Source organism: Podarcis erhardii, assembly GCF_964252035.2.
Source record: "Podarcis erhardii genome assembly, chromosome: 5".
Classification (NCBI taxonomy): domain Eukaryota; kingdom Metazoa; phylum Chordata; class Lepidosauria; order Squamata; family Lacertidae; genus Podarcis; species Podarcis erhardii.
The window spans coordinates 58263477-58281803 of NC_138509.1; the positions used below are offsets into that span (position 1 = coordinate 58263477).

At 41.4% G+C, this 18327-nt stretch overlaps 1 protein-coding gene across 4 annotated transcripts in view; it reads right to left on the bottom strand.

Moving 5' to 3' along the window:
• ARMH3 (armadillo like helical domain containing 3) overlaps nucleotides 1-18327 on the bottom strand; it is a 126763-nt gene that overhangs the window by 25113 nt on the left and 83323 nt on the right. For all 4 annotated transcript variants that reach the window (XM_081863976.1, XM_081863973.1, XM_081863974.1 and 1 more), the window contains one exon: nucleotides 5270-5348. In XM_081863976.1, the coding sequence (XP_081720102.1) occupies nucleotides 5270-5348 (79 nt within the window). The remainder of the gene's footprint in view (nucleotides 1-5269; nucleotides 5349-18327) is intronic.

Here is an 18327-nt window from a genome sequence, read left to right on the forward strand (position 1 = left end):
TGGTGGGTGGAGGAGGAAGGAGAACAAACACTTAATGGGGTTGAATGAGAAGAAGAAAGGGGCTGGAAAGAAACTAATGAAGAAGAAAATTAATGTTTCACGGCAGGAAACAGAATGAGAACATGGAAAGGAAGGAACACACTCAACCAAACTGGATAAAAAAAGAGTTTAGAAAAAATTGGAAAACACACACACCATATAGTCAGAAGATAAATTGCTATATAGAGCCATTCAACCCACCACCTAGACCACCCACAAACTGGGTTGGCTTGGTGGGCAGAATGGCTCCTCCCTTTGGAGATGAGGCAGAAGACCTGGTTGGACCCTGCATGTCACATCTGGTGACAAGTGTCACCCCATCAGAGGAATGTCTTCCATCCTGATCTTGCAAAAATTGTAATCTTCTCATTGAGCTGATTATAATGGGCAAAGTTAACCTAATGTGTCCCATCAGTGAAAGTCTTGTGCAAGGACTTCTGCTTTTGCACCCTCTCCAGTGTGCACACAGAGCCAGTGTGGTGCAGTGGTTAAGAGCGGTAGTCTCGTAATCTGGGGAACCGGGTTCGCGTCTCCGCTCCTCCACATGCAGCTGCTGGGTGACCTTGGGCCAGTCACACTTCTTTGAAGTCTCTCAGCCCCACTCACCTCACAGAGTGTTTGTTGTGGGGGAGGAAGGGAAAGGAGAATGTTAGCCGCTTTGAGACTCCTTAGGGTAGTGATAAAACGGGATATCAAATCCAAACTCTTCTTCTTCTTCTTCTTCTTCCTCCGTCACCATGTACCTTGAATGTGGCTCAGGGGCAGTGAGAAATCCAAGAATAGCACACAGCGGTAGGAGAGGGGGGATTGCTTCATCTGGCAAGCTGCAATGCTTGCACAGATGGAACATTTGGAGGAGCGTGACATTGAATTCCACCCATCACATATGTACTCAGGGAAACCTGACAGATATTTTGGAAATTTAATTGTTTGCAGTAACTGAATACAATTAGTTTTAATTCAAGTAATTAAAAAAAATTAATTTACCTTGGCATCTTGGCTATCTCAGACAGAAACCTGTAATGTGTGTTCCCCTTTAGTTATCAAAAAGAAATATTTTTTGCTTCTGAACTATGAAGAAGTTGCACTTGAAGATCTTTCCTAAACTGTCAAGCTAAGTCCTGTACATAGATACAAGTGAGTCTGATAAACTCAGAAAACATCATTGCCAAAGTATACTTGCTGCCCTGAAAAGCCTTGATTCTTCCATGTAATTAAAATATAACTAAATTAGAAAATACATTTATGAAATGGCTGAAAAACCAGGGGAAGGAGGGATCAACTCTCCTGGACGATAAACTGCCCCTGGTATATGGCAAGCCAATCCTGTCTCCAATGTGGCTTTTCCGCCCATTCCATCCTGCTCCAGTGACATTTGTTTTATTGCAACCAATACATTAAATTTAATGGAAGCCACTAAAAGGCACTAAAGCAATTGCTCTGAGGCTTCTCTCTCTCTCTCTCTCTCTCTCTCTCTCTCTCTCTCTCTCTCTCTCTGTAGTTAAGCAGGGATATTTTGGGGACACAATTAATGTTGTCATATGCATGCTCTAAAGCTGTCACAAGGTATTACATAACTCATGTGTGCTACTCGAACAGTAAACTAGCACAATGCGTACTAGAAGTAAGAAAACGACCACTTCAGCAAGCTGATATCATCCATGAGCTTGGAATTCAAGCCCCAGAAAACAAAGGTTAAAATTCCGGAGTACACTTCATACTTAAATGAAAGCTGGACATTTATGAAATTCTGGTGGTTATTTTGGTGAGTGTGTATGAAAGAGCCTGTTAACAATGAGGACCATTTCAGATCTTTCTTGTATCGGTTTTGGAGTACTAAATACACATGCACAAAGACATTTATGGATATATGACCTGACCATGAAACAAATTAACAGTGGCTTGAAAAAGCTTGAACATATTCTTTCCTGCTCAAAATACCAAGAACAGCCACTTAAAGCAACTACTATATTAATTTACCTGTAGCTGGGGACTCAGTACATACCCAGATGTAAAGAGAACAGAGCACAGCACTTAGGATCATGGTGGGGATATGTGAGCCTGCAAACAGCAACTCCTAAGTTTATTTGCTTTTAAAAACTTGTTTGAAATAAACTGATGAAAAGCAGAGGGAGCAAAAGAAAATTTAGCTAATAGCTTTACACAAATTAGTATTACTGAGCAACAGAGCTCTTATTACATCATAACTGTAATCACTAAGGGAAGAGCTAAATGTCATGAGACAGACAATCCCAGCAAAATTACTAAAGGTTTGAATCAGGAGAACTAGATAGGAAATGCATGACAATGCAGAATAACAATGTGGAATGACAGCATGATATAGTAGTTTTGCTACAGCTGATTGAAAGAAACGGGGCACAAAGACAGAACTGGCTGAATACATCTGCCCTGACTGTGCAGCAAAAATTACAGCAGTCGCTTGAAGGTTTCCACAATATGGCTTGTTCTGGTCCATCTCTTTGGGGGAGTGACCAGCAGAGTAGCCCACACACTCTGAGGGTTAAATTTAATTATCCTCCCCACATCCACATCCAGTAGAGTAGAAAATGAAATGGAGGGACAAAAAATGAGCAAGTATTGAGAGGCAAATGCATAGTGAACAATAAGAAGTACTCTATGTATTATAAAATTGGGAAAGCCTGCATGTGGACACAAACTGAGAAGCATGTTAACTAAATCACAATGCCTGGATGCAACAATTGCTTTGTGGAGTTGCCTGCATAGCCAGGGGGTGGGGGTAGACTTGATCACAATGACATTCCCTAGTTTTGAATAATCATGCAATTTACTTAATTATTTATAAGTTACAAAATTGGATTTCTTATCAGATTTTAACAGGAGATATCCTTTCAAAAAAGCATATTCAATGCTCACAACACACTACTGCCAAAAAATATTGCGCTCTCTCCCCCTCCCCCTGCTTTAGCCAATGTATTTAATATGATGTTCCAAATTATTAACAGTCTGTGTGTGCTATCTAGTCAAGCTATTTGTTCAAAACACTGGAATATATATTTTAGCTCATTATTAGATTGGTTAAAAGCAGAAGCATTCAGAAATATTTAGCTTAAAAAAATCAAAAATAGAGCAGAATCCCATATCCAGAATGATTCCATGATTCTCACTGCAGAAGCAGATCTAAGGCCCTCTTAGGATGGACATATAGAGAAATGCTGAATCAAAGAGAGTTGTTTCTCAAAACCTTTCTAGCATCTACAAAATGCAGACCCTTCCTTCATTTTTTTTATTTTTTTGGAAGGGTCGAAGAAAAGGGGCTCAAATGTTCACCTATTGTGTGGGGACAGTGACAGCAAAGGCTATTAACCAATGAATCCACCCCAGTCCAATGTAGCAATGACCAAGATAGCCAAGCCTGGTTGCCTTGACAACAGGTGCAAGATCCCTCCTATCTCTGATATCATGGTTCATGGTGAGGGCAAAGCAACCTGCTGGAAGGAGGTGTGGGTGGTTATTGATTTGTTTCTGTTCTTGAGGGGTTTTTTGGCCTTGTATTTTTATGTTGTAAACTGACCTGAGGACTACAGGTGATGGGGGCAGTATACAAATTTAATAACTAAAAATAGAAACAAATATATTGGCTTCATTTGCCCTCAGTGAAATCATTACTCTCACTACCTGATCTGTGATTGGCTAGGTTCATTAGTCCCAGGAAGATGTTCCAGTTTAAAAAACCAGGCAGTGAATAGCAGTGAGGAGATAGGAAGGTAAACAAAATTTGAGTGTTCACTGAACATTCCACCCCTTCTCCAAAGCTTTACCTCCATGCACAAAATTGAAGTGGCTACCATTTAGCATAGCCCTAGCCTAGACCTTCCTCCTTTGGATGCCATCCGGAGGTCCCACCTCTTTTTAATTAACTCCTCTCTATTTTGATCTTTCTGCCACTTTGGGGTAATGCTTCCATTTGAAAGAAGAAATCAAACCACTTCCCTGCTTCCTAATAATCTCTCCTCAAACTGCTCTGTGCATCAGAGCTGATTTCATTACCTGCCGCCTGCTGCTGCTGGTGGTTTTATTTAAAGCACAGGCGTGTGGTGAAGAAGGAATTCAGCATGACCTCCCTGAACTGCTGGGGGATGAATGCTCCACTGCACTGACAGGGAGAAGCTGCTTCCCTTTCTTAAAACTAGCAGACTAAGCCAAGCATGGTTGCGAAGCCTCCCACATCCAGGGCCCCATTTTCAATTACTGCACGTGCTGAAAGGGTTTAAAAAAAGAAGTAAAAAAAGCATAGGCTGATATAATCAACAGTGAACAGATGAATGAGAATCTGTAAAATACAACATCATAGAACATAGTAACGGGTACAGCAACTCCTGGCAAGAAAATTAAGTTGAATAGATTGTCTGGAGCTTGGCAGTACTCTTTCTGCAGAGGAACTGTACAAAGGAAAGCCAACAAGAACAAGGATGCTGCATCATTAACCCCTAACTTCAGGTTATCTTGCAATGCATCAACATAATAAATTGTAACTGAAGGGAAAGAAGGGTGGACCGAGTGTATGACTAGCTACTGCCAAGCTTCAAAATTCCTAAGCCCCAGTTCTCTCTGTGTGTTTTAATGAAATGGACAAGAAGGTCAACCTTTTCCTCCCTGAAGCTATTTAACTTCAGGAAGGCCCATTTACACAGCTCTGACAGGCAAGGAAGTAGAGGAATCAGGTTGAATTATGATAAAATAAAATATAACCCTAATTGCTCTCTCTATGAAAAATCTCCTCATTTAGAAATGTACTTAAAATAGCTATTCATGGCTTAGTGAATTCCATTACACTGAAAAGTCTGCATCAACTATTGCGTATATTCACATAATCCTAGCACTCCCCCAAATTAAGTTGCATTCCAAATGTTTCCCAAGGTCTCACTGTGCATTTCCAGAGTCATCACTTATCAAGTACACATTTGCAAATGAGAAACCACCTTGACCCTGCTGTGCATTCTCTTTCAATTCAGGGTAGTCTTGGAAAAAGTCTTTCTTCCTGGGCCACAGCTCTGCCTTCCTAGACTTAAACCATGTGGCAGCACATGCCCCATTTATTGCTCATGTGATGCTATTTTGAAAGCTTGCTAAACCCTAGCAAGGGGTAATATAAGGCTTCCAATGCAGTCAGCCGGGACAGAGTAGGGTGAACTCTTCTGAACAGTGCTCCATAAGAAATAACAGAATTAAAAATATGCATGTAACTCACCTGTTCTTCTGAAAGCTGTGAGATGTGATTCACAGCTGCGTAAGACTCTATCTTTGGATTGAAATGGTTGATAATGGCTCTGAAACAGAGAGAGAAATTTTACATTCATGTAGGAAGGTCAGAGAGTGAAAATATTCCCCATTACGTGTTGCAAAGAAGCCTTTTCTTCTAATGTATTGCATAGCTATGGTGTCATTTTAGCTGACAAAGTTTAAAATCAACAGCTCAAAGGCATATATTTACACATATCAGTTCTACATGGAAAACCAATAAAAATTAGAACCATCTGGTGGTTACTAAGTTACCTAGGATTTCTTATTTGACACCATACTATTTCTTATTTGACACCATACCTTGAAGCCCTCCTCTTGAGTTTGCCTGAAACAGATTCTAGAATAATATATCCATACATATAGTCTTGGTCTGTTCAGTCATCTGGATATTTCTGCTTCAAACAGATTATATATATATTTTCAGGGGGGGGGGAAAGGTTCTCAGTAATTATGATCTAACAAAAAATGCAGCTGAGGAGATGAGGTTCTAGGGATCAATCAGCAATTTCCCTTCCTCTGATGGCTCCAGTGTTCACAGTCACCCTAAAGATGAAGCAGCTTATGTTTTGCTACACAAGAGCTGAATGTAGACATAGGTTGCTCATTTTCAAAGTTGCAAAACAATGCTGGCATCAGGCCTGTCTGCATGTATGATACTTCTTGCCTGTTGGAATCTTTCAGCCTTTCAGTGCTGAGTAGTCTCAGGCAGTACTCAAATCCAGAAATTGCCACAGTGGTTCTCAGACTTCAATTATGCTGTCCTCAGAAACATTTATTATTATTATTATTATTATTATTATTATTATTATTATTATTATTATTATCCCGCCCATCTGGTTGGGTTACTCTGGGCGGCTTCCAACAGAATATTAAACAGAATAAAACTTCAAACATTAAAAACTTCCCTAAACAGGACTGCCTTCAGATGTCTTCTAAAAGTCAGATAGTTGTTTATTTCCTTGACATCTGGTGGGAGGGCATTCCACAGGGCGGGTGCCACCACTGAGAAGGCCCTCTGCCTAGTTCCCTGCAACCTCACTTCTTGCAGCGAGGGAACTGCCAGAAGGCCCTCGGAGCTGGACCTCAGTGTCCGTGCTGAACGATGGGGGAGGAGACACTCCTTCAGGTATACTGGACCGAGGCCGTTTAGGGCTTTAAAGGTCAGCACCCATACTTTGAATTGTGCTCAGAAACATACTGGGAGCCAGTGTAGGTCTTTCAGGACTGGTGTTATGTGGTCTCAGCTGCCAGGGTAACAGCTGCTATGCTAGTTTCCCAGCAGATGTGATGCTGTTACTTACTAGGAGATGGGAGTTGTGGCAGGGAAGTCAGCGCAGTGCAAGCATGTCAGCAGGACTGCCAAATTCGCATCGTATTGACTTCTTGGTAAGCAAAAGTAATCCATCTGCTGAGAAACTAATGTAGCAGCTGCACCATACCAGATGAGCCACCTATGGCTATCCCATAGCACCACTATTTTGGGAGGATTGGTCAGTCATATTACCAGAAAATTTCCAGCACTAAGACAATACTGTATATTAGAGGAGACAGTTTTAAGTCGAGTTCTTCCCAAGCAAATTTGATCAGCCAGAGCAGTCTATGGTGCATTGTGTATACAGTTGCATGTAGCTTCTTAAGTATGCTCTCTGTGGCCTAATGTGATATTAACCGAAACAGATAGCCAACAGCAAAATATGATACTAATGACACTTCTGACCCAACTGTAGCATCAAAGGTGGACAGCATGTAAGCAACCTTATCTGCAAAGCGCATAATAAACAAGTCACAGCTGAATGGAGATGCTGACAAGAACAATATGATATTTCAAATAACTTCCACTTACTCCTCAGTACAATGTTGAATCCCCGTACAAGGCTATTAGAGTCTTAGGAGTTAAGACAATCAAAATGTATTTTTATATATTGAGAATATTTCTAAACCACCCTCCATCAGCAGATTGCAAGGTGGTATATAAAAGTGCAAATAAAATTAAGTCTCACACAACGTACAAATGCAATTTGTGACCAACACAAAATAAAATAAAACAAAGGCAAATGGAGATAAAGCATGAACTTCCTTTTTGTTTCAGGTTGTTAAAAGTATCCCGGTTCTATGAATACAAATACTGATTTCTTTATGGCAAGTGTGATAACAGCTCTTCTAAATGTAAATTGCTTTCATAGACATAGCAGAGGTCAATACATTACATGAACACTAAGGAGATGAAGAAACGATCCAAACGATTGCCTACAAAGGCTGCACTTGTTTCCCTACCTAAAACTTTTCTTAGTTCTTGGAACTAAGTTCTCTCTCCAAACCTCTTGCACACAGAACCCTTAGAATCCAATCCTTATTCCAACTACTAGAGAACATTCGCATAAGCATGCTAAAAGTCTTTATTTTGATAATTTTGCTTTTATATAATCATTGTACAGAATACAGTGTCCCATAATGAGCAAAGGGGGACAAGCAAAACCCTTTGTAAAAAGACAGCTGTATTCGTCCAATGAGAAGGAACTGGCTCTCAGCCCACTATGCTTTATCAAGGAGATTAGTGCCAGGGTAGGAATAAGGTTTCATTTTTGGTGGTGATGGGAGGGAAGTATACTTTGAGGAGACGCTTTACCTACTGCTACAAAAAAGTAACAGAGGAGCAAAACACACACATCCTTCTCAATATACAGCCATACCTCGGGTTAAATATGCTTCGGGTTGAGCATTTTTGGGTTGCGTTCTGCGGCGACCCGGAAGTAACGGAACACGTTACTTCCGGGTTTCGCTGCTCGTGCATGCGCTCAAAATGACATCAAGCGAATGCGCGGAAGTGGGGAATCGCGACCCGTGCATGCGCAGACGCGGCTTGCATTCACTTCAGGATGTGAACGGGGCTCCGGAACGAATCCTGTTGGCATCCAGAGGTACCACTGTAGATATATCTAAACTTAAACATTGAATTCAAAGGGGGGAAACCATTAATATTAGATAACAATATTATCAATCCAAAGAGAACAAGAGTAGCTGGAAGTCCCCAGGAGTCCCCAACCTAGATGATATCCTCTATAAATATTGTATTCATAACACACTCAGACATTCTAGGACTTGGGTAAGGTAAACCAACAAAACTTCACAGTAAGTCCAATTTTTCTCTCTTGAAAGGAGGGGCAGAGTAGTATGTAGCTAGAACATTTCTAACAAGAAGTATTATGGGAAGGAAACAGGGATCGCTCCTCCACTTTCCCTTCAGCACACCCCTTAACACTGCCTGCAACAGGAGGAGCAGCTTCTTCTCAAAGCAAGCTGCTCTCCCCCACCAACTGAGACCAGTGACTTTGATGGATTCCACTTGCCTATGCCAGCATCATAATGCAGCACTAATGTATTTTCTGGACCACAAAAATAATTAGTTTTGGTGTGGCTTAGCACTTCTAAAAGTTATTGATTCACTCCAAGCTACATGCAGCATGACCTTTTATCCCTGCCCTCCTATGGTAAGAAGGAGCATATAGTATTCATGAGGTGCAGGGAGGGGTTCCTTCATAAACAGATAACACATGACTGCACTTTAATTTAGTCAGATCCAGCCTTCCTACATAGTCCTATTCTGCAGAACTTCGGAGCAAGAGAGCTTGCTATAAAGCACTCTTCTAAGTAGCTAGAAAAGGAGAACTGTGAAGAGGCCACAGAACGAACTTTGAATGGAGGGATTCCCATCTGCCATCATTTAGATCCCCTGGGAAACTCACTAAGCCTTCTGAAGCCTGGGACTGGGTGTGTGGAGAGCAGCTGAGTGACCGCTCAATGCAATACAATTGTAAACATCCAGAGGAAGTTCCATCAGACTTTGGTACCTGTGCATAAACTCCAGAGTGAAAGACTAGGGTGAAGTCATCATTTTCAGGGGCCCATCTTCCTTGTGAGAAAGTTTGGGCTGACCCTTCAAGTGTTCTCAAAATATTGGGTGGTATTCAACTAACCCACCCTGTCAGCGCAAGGATTTCCACCTGCACAATGAGACCTTCTCCCCTCATGGAGAACAAGCAGCACAAGCAGCAATCCTTGTTCACTTAGCACTATACTGCATTTCATCCAGTATTTTAAGTGTAGAGAGCTCAGCAGCAATTTTGCAAAGATTTCAGTCTTCCCTTATAGTACCACCTTATTAACGTCAGCCATGCATAAATGGCAAGAAGTACCAAACATGTGAAATGAGATGAATATGACAGAAGGATGAAAAGGGGAAAACGGAGAATAAAATATCCAAGTAAAATTACCTTATGGGCAGCTATAGAGTCAGAGCATAGAATAAATCAATAAAAACAAATTGATAAAAGCAATCAAAAGTGACCGTCAAAAGCCTCATGGCAACAAACAAGGAGGGATGGTCCTGGCAGGATCTATCAGAGGGAGCGGGAAATAGGAGGAGGGGTCCAGATAGTCTGCCCAGATGCTGCTGGACATCCCAGCTGTCAACCTGCCTCTAGAGATTGAGATTGCCCTGGCAACCAGGGAGGTAAATGAGCCTGAATCAGATAGTGAGCTGGCCCCATCTCCAAAGATGTGCTGTTAAATGTGCTGGCAAGCAGATCCAGCCTACACACAGGAGTGCCCGCTTGCTTGTCCAGCCCCATTGTTTGGGACATGAATCATGTGACCATCCCGCTCTGCAAAGCAGGAGCAAAGTGGACATGTCAGCTGTTGTGACAATGTGTTAGCTTCTGCCAACCATGTATCTTACACTTTTATTTCTGAATTACTGATTCTGTAGCCTGTATCTTAATCTATGTTTAAACTATGTGATGACTTTTAGAATAAAGCCTTTGAGAATTCTCAAGTCGAGAGTCCGAGTACTTTGTCTGAGAGTGGGAGCCAGGAGAGTGATGCTTGATGAACTACTCATATATATTGTCAATTGAAAAACATATTTTAAAGTAATAGCTAGAAGACCATTACCTCCAGTACAGACCAGGGCAAATTTTAAGATTTTCCAATGAGACCCTGTCAGTGTTTCCACAACTACCAGATTACTACAGGCCTTGTAGTGATAACATTCGCCATCTCCCTGTGGAATGATGTGCAATTCATGAGCCTTTAAATGCTTCTTAAAAACTTACCTGTTTACACAAGCTTTTTTAAGAAAACTCTTGACTCTTAACTTTAAATTGTTTTTGTTTTGCACACTAGTTTTATTTCTGATACAGCTTTGTTCTGCTATAAGATTTTAATTATATATACATATTTTAAGCTCTAAGAGGCAAATAGCCACCTGAGCCAGCAAATTTATCTGAAAAAAAACACTGGTGTGGGTGTAGAGATAATACATAATGTGGGTGTGGATATTACATAATGTGTAGCTTGGCCATTACTCTTTTCCTAGTGAGCGTTCATATACTTAAACTGTTTCAGCCAGAAGACACCCAACCCTGGTTATGTCCATAGAACTCAAGTACTCCTTCGGTGTACTTGCTTACGATTTCCTCCGGATACTGGTGGTAATACAGGTAGAGTCAGCAGGCCTAACATTACTACTACTGTTGCTTCATGCAAACAACAAATAGATTTTATGAGAGCATGAATTTCCTCTTGAACATGATGTGTACTACCCTGACTCATCATATCATAATTGTGGGGAGAATCATTGTGGGGAGAGTCATCTCCAGGTGGGCTGGGAGAGACACACGAATTTCTGGAGAGCTGCTGCCAGTCAGTGTAGGCAATACTGAGCTAAAGGGAGAAATGAACTGCCGCTGTATAAACAGCGTTCTGTGCTCCTTTGCTCTAAAAGTTTAATTATGGGTACTTGTCCAAGTAAGAAATTTGCCCTGGAGTACATTGCTTGCCTCATAACGTGCCTCTGAGCAATTAACTCAATTGGATAAGTTTATTGTTACTATGCTTATACAAATCCGATATATATATAATCAAGGCAACTGTGACTTAACTCTCTTCAAATGCATCCTCCTCACGGTTTCAATTCCAGAAGTAGGTGAGCAAAACAGAATAAAGCAAAGACAGCAAAAAAATATTTTAAAATCTGTACTAATCCCCTGGTTCACATCTGAAGCTCGGTTCAATTGGCTCTTCCCTTAGCAATGTGCTTTATTCACAGCACCCCAACTTCTAACTTCTCATAAAGTCACTGAACTGCACATTAGTATAAACACAAAAGCCCTGTTTTAGACAGCACTGTGCTTTAAAGATGCATCTATTCCATGCTATTCTACATTTCTTTTTCAGATTAATAATGCAACTGTGAGGCAAATTATCTAAGAATTAACTACTCGAGAGCAAAACTATTGTAATTCAGGTCTCTGCTATGGATCCAGAATACTCTGGACAGGTCTCCTAATTTATAGATTAGCCACAAACAGGATATTGATTCGCCTTAAACTCAGAGCTGTTTGAGACAGACACTATTTTCCATGGCAAATGAACATCAAAGTAATTTTCTTACACAGAACTGGGCAGGAAACAACCTTGTGCTAAGGCACCTTTGACACATATTGGGTTTTGTGGCACATATTTCATCGCTGAAGTGGTAACACAAATTTACTGGAATTCTGCAACATTAATGAATTTGCTTTAGCACAAACTGAAAGTCAGCCTGCTGAGAGACAAAGGCAGACTTTTCATCTGCAAAAGAACACACCTGTTTGGCAGGAAGCTTCTGATTAGAAAGGCAAGGTTAGGGGGAAAGCCAGGTTTATGTCTCCTTCAGTGCATAGAAGATGCATTCAGACATAATGCTGAGCCAAGAGGTATGGCTTGTTTAATCACACTGGGCAAAAGTTCCATGCTTGTGGCTTGTTTCTCCCACAAAAGAAATGTTGGCTTCAGATCATGGTTTATGTGGAGGGAAGCAAACCATGAGAATTGGTTCAGATGCAACGCTAAGTCAACTGCTGTTTCCCTGATCCACTGTGGCAGGAGCAAAGTGGGAGTGCTCAAACTGTGCGCACCTTTTAAAATTTTTAACATCGCAATCATGCTTTAAATGAGCCATCAAGTAACAGGAATCTATTCTTTGTTGCTGTTGTTGTTTTATTAAACCTGGGCAAAAAAGCCAGAGTTAGTTGCTCCAGATTTTTGGGGTTCTTTCTCCCAAGTCTGCTGGCATGAGAAATCTTGCATTCTCATCCTTCTCCATCTCCCTTTTCATTACTGAAGCCCAATTGCCTCCACTTCACCACCAGTCAGCTATGCAGATAATGAAAGGTAACGAGTTCCACTAATTCCTCCCTCTTTACTTAGTTGGTCCATAAGCCAACAAAAGTTATCACCTCTCTATTTCCACACCCCCTCGAATTTTGTTCTGTTTCTAACCTAGTTTTTCTGCACACCTAAGGCATAAGCTCTTCAGCTCTTAACTCTTTGCCAAACCACTGCATTATTCTCATACCTTCTCTCATGACACACTGTGCCCCTGCCCCAAGAAAAGCACCTTTTCCTCTGCTCTGCTATCCTCACTTATTTCCACCCCCTGGAAACCTGCTCTCTTCTCTACCCATCTCATCCCAGAAACCCCTAGCATTTACATCAACAATCACTTTAAAACCCTCTAATTGTGCCCAAATTCCTAGCATTTACAAAAATAATCACTTTAAAACCATCTATTTGTGCCCAACTTCCTCTTCCCCCACCCCCTTTCCATACTCTTACTAGAGAATTGGGATATTTTACAGCACATGCTTGCTTTTCTGCTTAGCTCCTGCTTTTACCTACAGTTGCCAGAATAATGAACAGTTCTAAGCATTTATTAGCACCATAAATTCTGGTTAGGATTAAGTGCTTTAAATAAATTGTTTCATTAATTTCTTCTTGATAAAATTCACTGCTCTCCTCTGGAATACTCTCGTCTCAGGCCTCTTCAATTCTCTTTAAAAAGAACAACAGATTTCAGTAGCACTTGAACACCGGCATTAACACAGCATTCAAAATTCCTCTCCAAATGTTAAGGGTCCGTGTCTGAAAAGTGCACACAGGCGTGTCAACCAGGGCATATGGTAACAGAACATCCCACCATATGCCAGCTGACACACAAAACCCAATCTATAATCTTTAAACAATGGCCTAATAGTGCTGTAAGCAGAGCAGAATAGTCCTGAGCAGAGAGGTTGCTGACATTCTGAACCAGCTCCCATGGCTTCTGCCATTGTGAATTCAAGTCAAGTAAACCATTCAAGAAGCAGCCAAAGAGGAAGCTCTTGCTGCAGATAGGACTTTCCTCCTGACCCAGCTTTAATGATAAGGCTGCTGTTCCTCTGTGCAAAGTGTCAGGGTTGTTTTCCTCCTCAGTAATGAGCATAAAAATAAACCAGTGAGTTTACGCTTTAAAAGGAGGGATCCACTAGCCACAAAAATAAACGGCAGGGGGGAAAGCAAAACAAAGGGATAGTTTCGTCAGACAGTATAAGCAGATTCTTTTTAAGGGTACAGAAAAATATTTGAGTCAGCAGTGTTGTCAGATGGTAGGAGAAAGCAGCCTGTTACACCTGTTCATTCCTGTCAAGTAGGGATGTATTCTTTGTGTGGTAGATGGATTCTGCGTTGAGGGAGCCTCACATCCCATTTTAAAGAAGCAGGAGGGAAAGTACAGAAGAGAGCCTGCTTGTGTAGGCTGAACCTTCAGCAGCTTTTCAGCCTCTCTGTTTTCATCTGGCTCCGTTTGCTTCCAAAAGGGAACACATTGAATGCTTTTGATTCCTTCCCCGGCACTCAATTTTCTATCTCTCATCACTTTCTGGTTATTAAGCAATTCAGTCTATCTCTGTGGCTTGAAGAATAAGCTAATTTTCTGCTGCAATGCATGGCTGTAGATTTAAGATGAGTGATGTATCCGAGTTCTCACCCCCCCACCCCTCTTAAATCACTGCTCTTTGACTTCTGCCAGAGTAGATAGCAGAGGTCCAAAGATTAACCACTTCAGTGTGACCATTTACCAGTCACAATGCATATAAAGCAGGTATTCACAGCAACCTTTCACACAGCATATCTGTCACATGTTGGCAAGAGCTATGGAAATAAAATGCCTCTGCACCCAATGAGCCATAATGAGTTCACATTGGACAATAACAGTGCCTGATTGGGACATAGATTCTTTAAACATCCATAAACATCAAAAAGGCATTCATTTACAAAGCAGTTGTTAGTGAAGCTAATGGCTGATTAATTCAGAGGGAACCCTGGGAAGCAGGGCCACTCTATCAACTCTGTTGGAAGACCAACTCCATCAGGCTTATTCCTCAACCACCACATGGCAGCAACCATTCTATGAGGCCACAGCAGAGAGGGAGATGAGAGGAATGGTCTTTCCACCTGTCCTGCTATGAGAACAACAACATTTGGGCTCATCCTCTCCCTAAACAGCTAGTCCTTAAACTTAGATAATAACTGGTGTGTGCTTGCCTCCTCTTCCTTTCTCATCTCTTTCTCCTTTTGTATTGTGTTAGTTGGGTCAGAAGCTAGCAGGCAGGGACTGTATTGTTTTTATTATTCACATGTTAGCCAGTCAGTTAAAAATTTCAAGCATTCTGGATCATTCACCAAGACATCCATCCTTCTGCATAAAGATTTGCAGCCCAGGAGGCTTAAAAGTAAGCAAACGGACCATGAGGATTTATTCTAACCAACCACAGACACCAGTGCTCCTGTTAGGCACCTTAACTATGCCTTTGGGTACAACATAAATAAGTCCACTTTGCACCGCTCATCTACTACATGTACTTTGTCCATATTTCCCAGTGGCTAGCTGTAATTTCTGTAGAAGCCCCCTAACCTGCCAAATAAATTTTCAAGGTAAACATATGAAATAATTATGAATCATGCCTCTTAAAATGCTATGAGTAGGGCAATCATTCAAGTAACAATGCAGTTGTTGTGAGACAAGGTGTTAAAACTAAAGAAGCGGAACATGAGTTGCGATGGTCTTAAATTATACTAAATAAATTATTTGAAGGTGGCTTAACACATGACTTTTGCTTCCACACTCAAAGGGCTAAGTCCATACTTTTCAAGGGGGTAAGTATTGCCATGGGAGGTACCATTGTTTCCATTGACTGTGTCTTTAGCCTAAATATTGAGCAAGGCAGTGAACTTGTCTATCAAAAGCATAAACACAGATGTATTATGGAGTTCATACACACAACTCTATACTATGCTTGGCAAAGGATATGTAAAGCAACACCTTTTTTTTCAAAAGCTTTCCATTTTGTTTGGTCTACCTTGTACGCAGCGATCAGCCCCAACAGCCCTGCGGTGGAGCAAAGATGCCATGTTTAAGCAAGGGTGGAAATAGCATGGTGCCTACATTGCTATTTGTTATTGCAGACGTCACCTGGAGAAAATGTCTGATATGAAAGGACACATTCAGACACAGCTACATATGCACACTCTTCCAACATTCAGCTATCAGAGACAAAAGTCCTGAGGCAAAAATGTAGAGAGGCCCACTCTACATAGAGTCTATGGTGTGTATTGGTAGCTACATAGGGCTAATTACGGCTCTAAGGCAGAATGCTGGGTAGGCTACCACCAGCAGAACATGGCAGCTATGTATCTCATTATTGATCTGCAATTGTTTCATGGTTGTCACTATTTAACGCTGCTTCTCCTTAAGGCAGTTTCTCTTTTATACAGGCATGCTTGCCTCAGGCTACAGATGGGTGAGAATGGGCCTCTCTGTGTATCTAAAACCAAGGGTGGCTAACCCACAATCCTCCAAATGTTGTTGGAACTGCATTGGTCATGCTGTCTAAGTCTAAGGGAACAAAAAACATCTAAAGGGTTATAGGCCAGTTACCCCTGCCCTAGACACTGCTTTCTAGAAATCTCACCAGGTGGTTACATGGATAATTGCTTGCCTGTTTCACTGAGTGAAATATGAAAGATGGGTGAGAAGTGGTATGAAGAGAAGATGCTGACTCACTATGTGGAGGCAGCTGCTGGGGGAAACAATTTAAAAGTGAGCTTCACGCATATCAGCTTTAACACAAAACATTATAATCTCTCATCCTATTGGTTAATATACCCAAAGACTCAACAATCTCCCGGCTGAAATTGTTATTAAGCTGGAAGAATGTTTTTCTCTCTTCTGTAATAAGGTTTCCTTACTCAAATTGCTTTGCTAAACTTAAACCGTGATAAACAGGCTCAGTGGTCTGCCTTACTCCTACTCATTGCTCGTCACACACTACAGCCTGCGTAATATGGGGAGTGAATGAAAACACATACTCAGAAACACCTTTTATGTTCTTTGTGTCCTTTTCTGGCCGATTAAACTATGATGATGAAGAAGAAGAAGAGAAGAGTTTGGATTTGATATCCCGCCTTTCACTCCCCTTCAGGAGTCTCAAAGCGGCTAACATTCTCCTTTCCCTTCCTGCCCCACAACAAACACTCTGTGAGGTGAGTGGGGCTGAGAGACTTCAGAGAAGTGTGACTGGCCCAAGGTCACCCAGCAGCTGCATGTGGAGGAGCGGAGACGCGAACCCGGTTCCCCAGATTACAAGAATACCGCTCTTATCCACTACACCACACTGGCTGAAGGTAAAAGGCAAATTAAGGTTCTGGCGAAACTTGCATTCTAGGAGAAGGTAACTAAAGGGATGGGTCACTAGGGATGAGCATTAGACTATATGATGGGACTCAACAGTGTAAGAATTACCACAAAACTTCAGGCGCCAGTTCCCTAGTCACTTCATAATAGGCACTGCTGGCAAATGTTGAGTCCTACTCCCACCCACCCCCTGCAACAGTAATAACTGTAAATTGGCTCATATGCTTCAAAATAAATCATAATGGGTTTAGATTCCAGCCCTCTGAGACTTAAAACACTTCAGAGTCTGGTGCTGGCAAAAAGCAAAAATATTTTAATTACTCTTTACGCTCATTAGTAGTCTAATTAGTCATTTTATTACATGCTTCTTCCCTTTAAAAAAAGCATGACGCATCTGGGGTTCCTTTTGCTGTGGCTTGTGCAGATCACATGCCAGCTTCAAAATATGCCAAGCAATGAGTGACATTTAGAATGTTTATTCTACATTCCAGAGGGGCAGCCAGGTTAGTCAACAGAGATAATGCCTATCACAAAGCTTACACAATGTAAAGTGAAATATAGAATGTGCACAGAGATTTATTCCTCCATATGCTATGCTTGGCCCTCTGTATTTGACACAATGGTTCATGTAATGACTAGACTACCTTGAAAGGGCTCAACCACCTCATACTCTTCTTCCAGAAAGAAAACAATAGAGCCAGGCTTACAACACGCCCCATGGGTTCCTCATACTAAAGTTTAAGAAACAGGAAAAGCTTTTCTTAAGAACACAGTAGCTTGTGTTTCACATCAGATACATGACTGGAATAAAATAACATGTGGAAGAACAGGCATGAAAAACAGCTTTTTAGGGGCATCCAAACAGTTGAATAGCTTGGGAATCTGCAAGATGCCCAGTTATAGCAAAGGCGTTTATTGATGGGCAGTGTACCATAACCAAAATGTGATAACGTTAAGAAAAGAAGAGGAATTAAATGCTACTCAAGTCAAGTTCTGAGTCACTACCAGGCATATCAATATAGATTCTTGCATTGCAGGGGGTTGAATTAGATGGCTCTTGGGTTAACTTCCTGCTCTACAATTCTATGATTCTATAGGTTTCCTGCTAGAGAGTGGCAGGATGCTCACAAGGGGTCTCTGGCCAATCACAACTAGCAGCCAGCAGACTTAAGGTGCTTCTCATGAAGAAGATGGTGACCCTTTCCCAGGAAATGTGAACTGAGCTTGATTACTAGTTAAAGATGTTTCCTTGAGGAATCTTCTGGGAAAACATAATGGCTGAATAATGGCATGTGGTTGAATTATATATGGGCAAAGGTTCCAGGAACTAATTTGGCTTTTGCACATGTTGTAGCCAAAACTGCTGTTCAATCCCATGCCTAGGGGGGTCAGTCAGCTTAAAGCAATATTTGTTTTCGTACTACTCTGGAATGAATCTAAAGTGCAGAGTAACG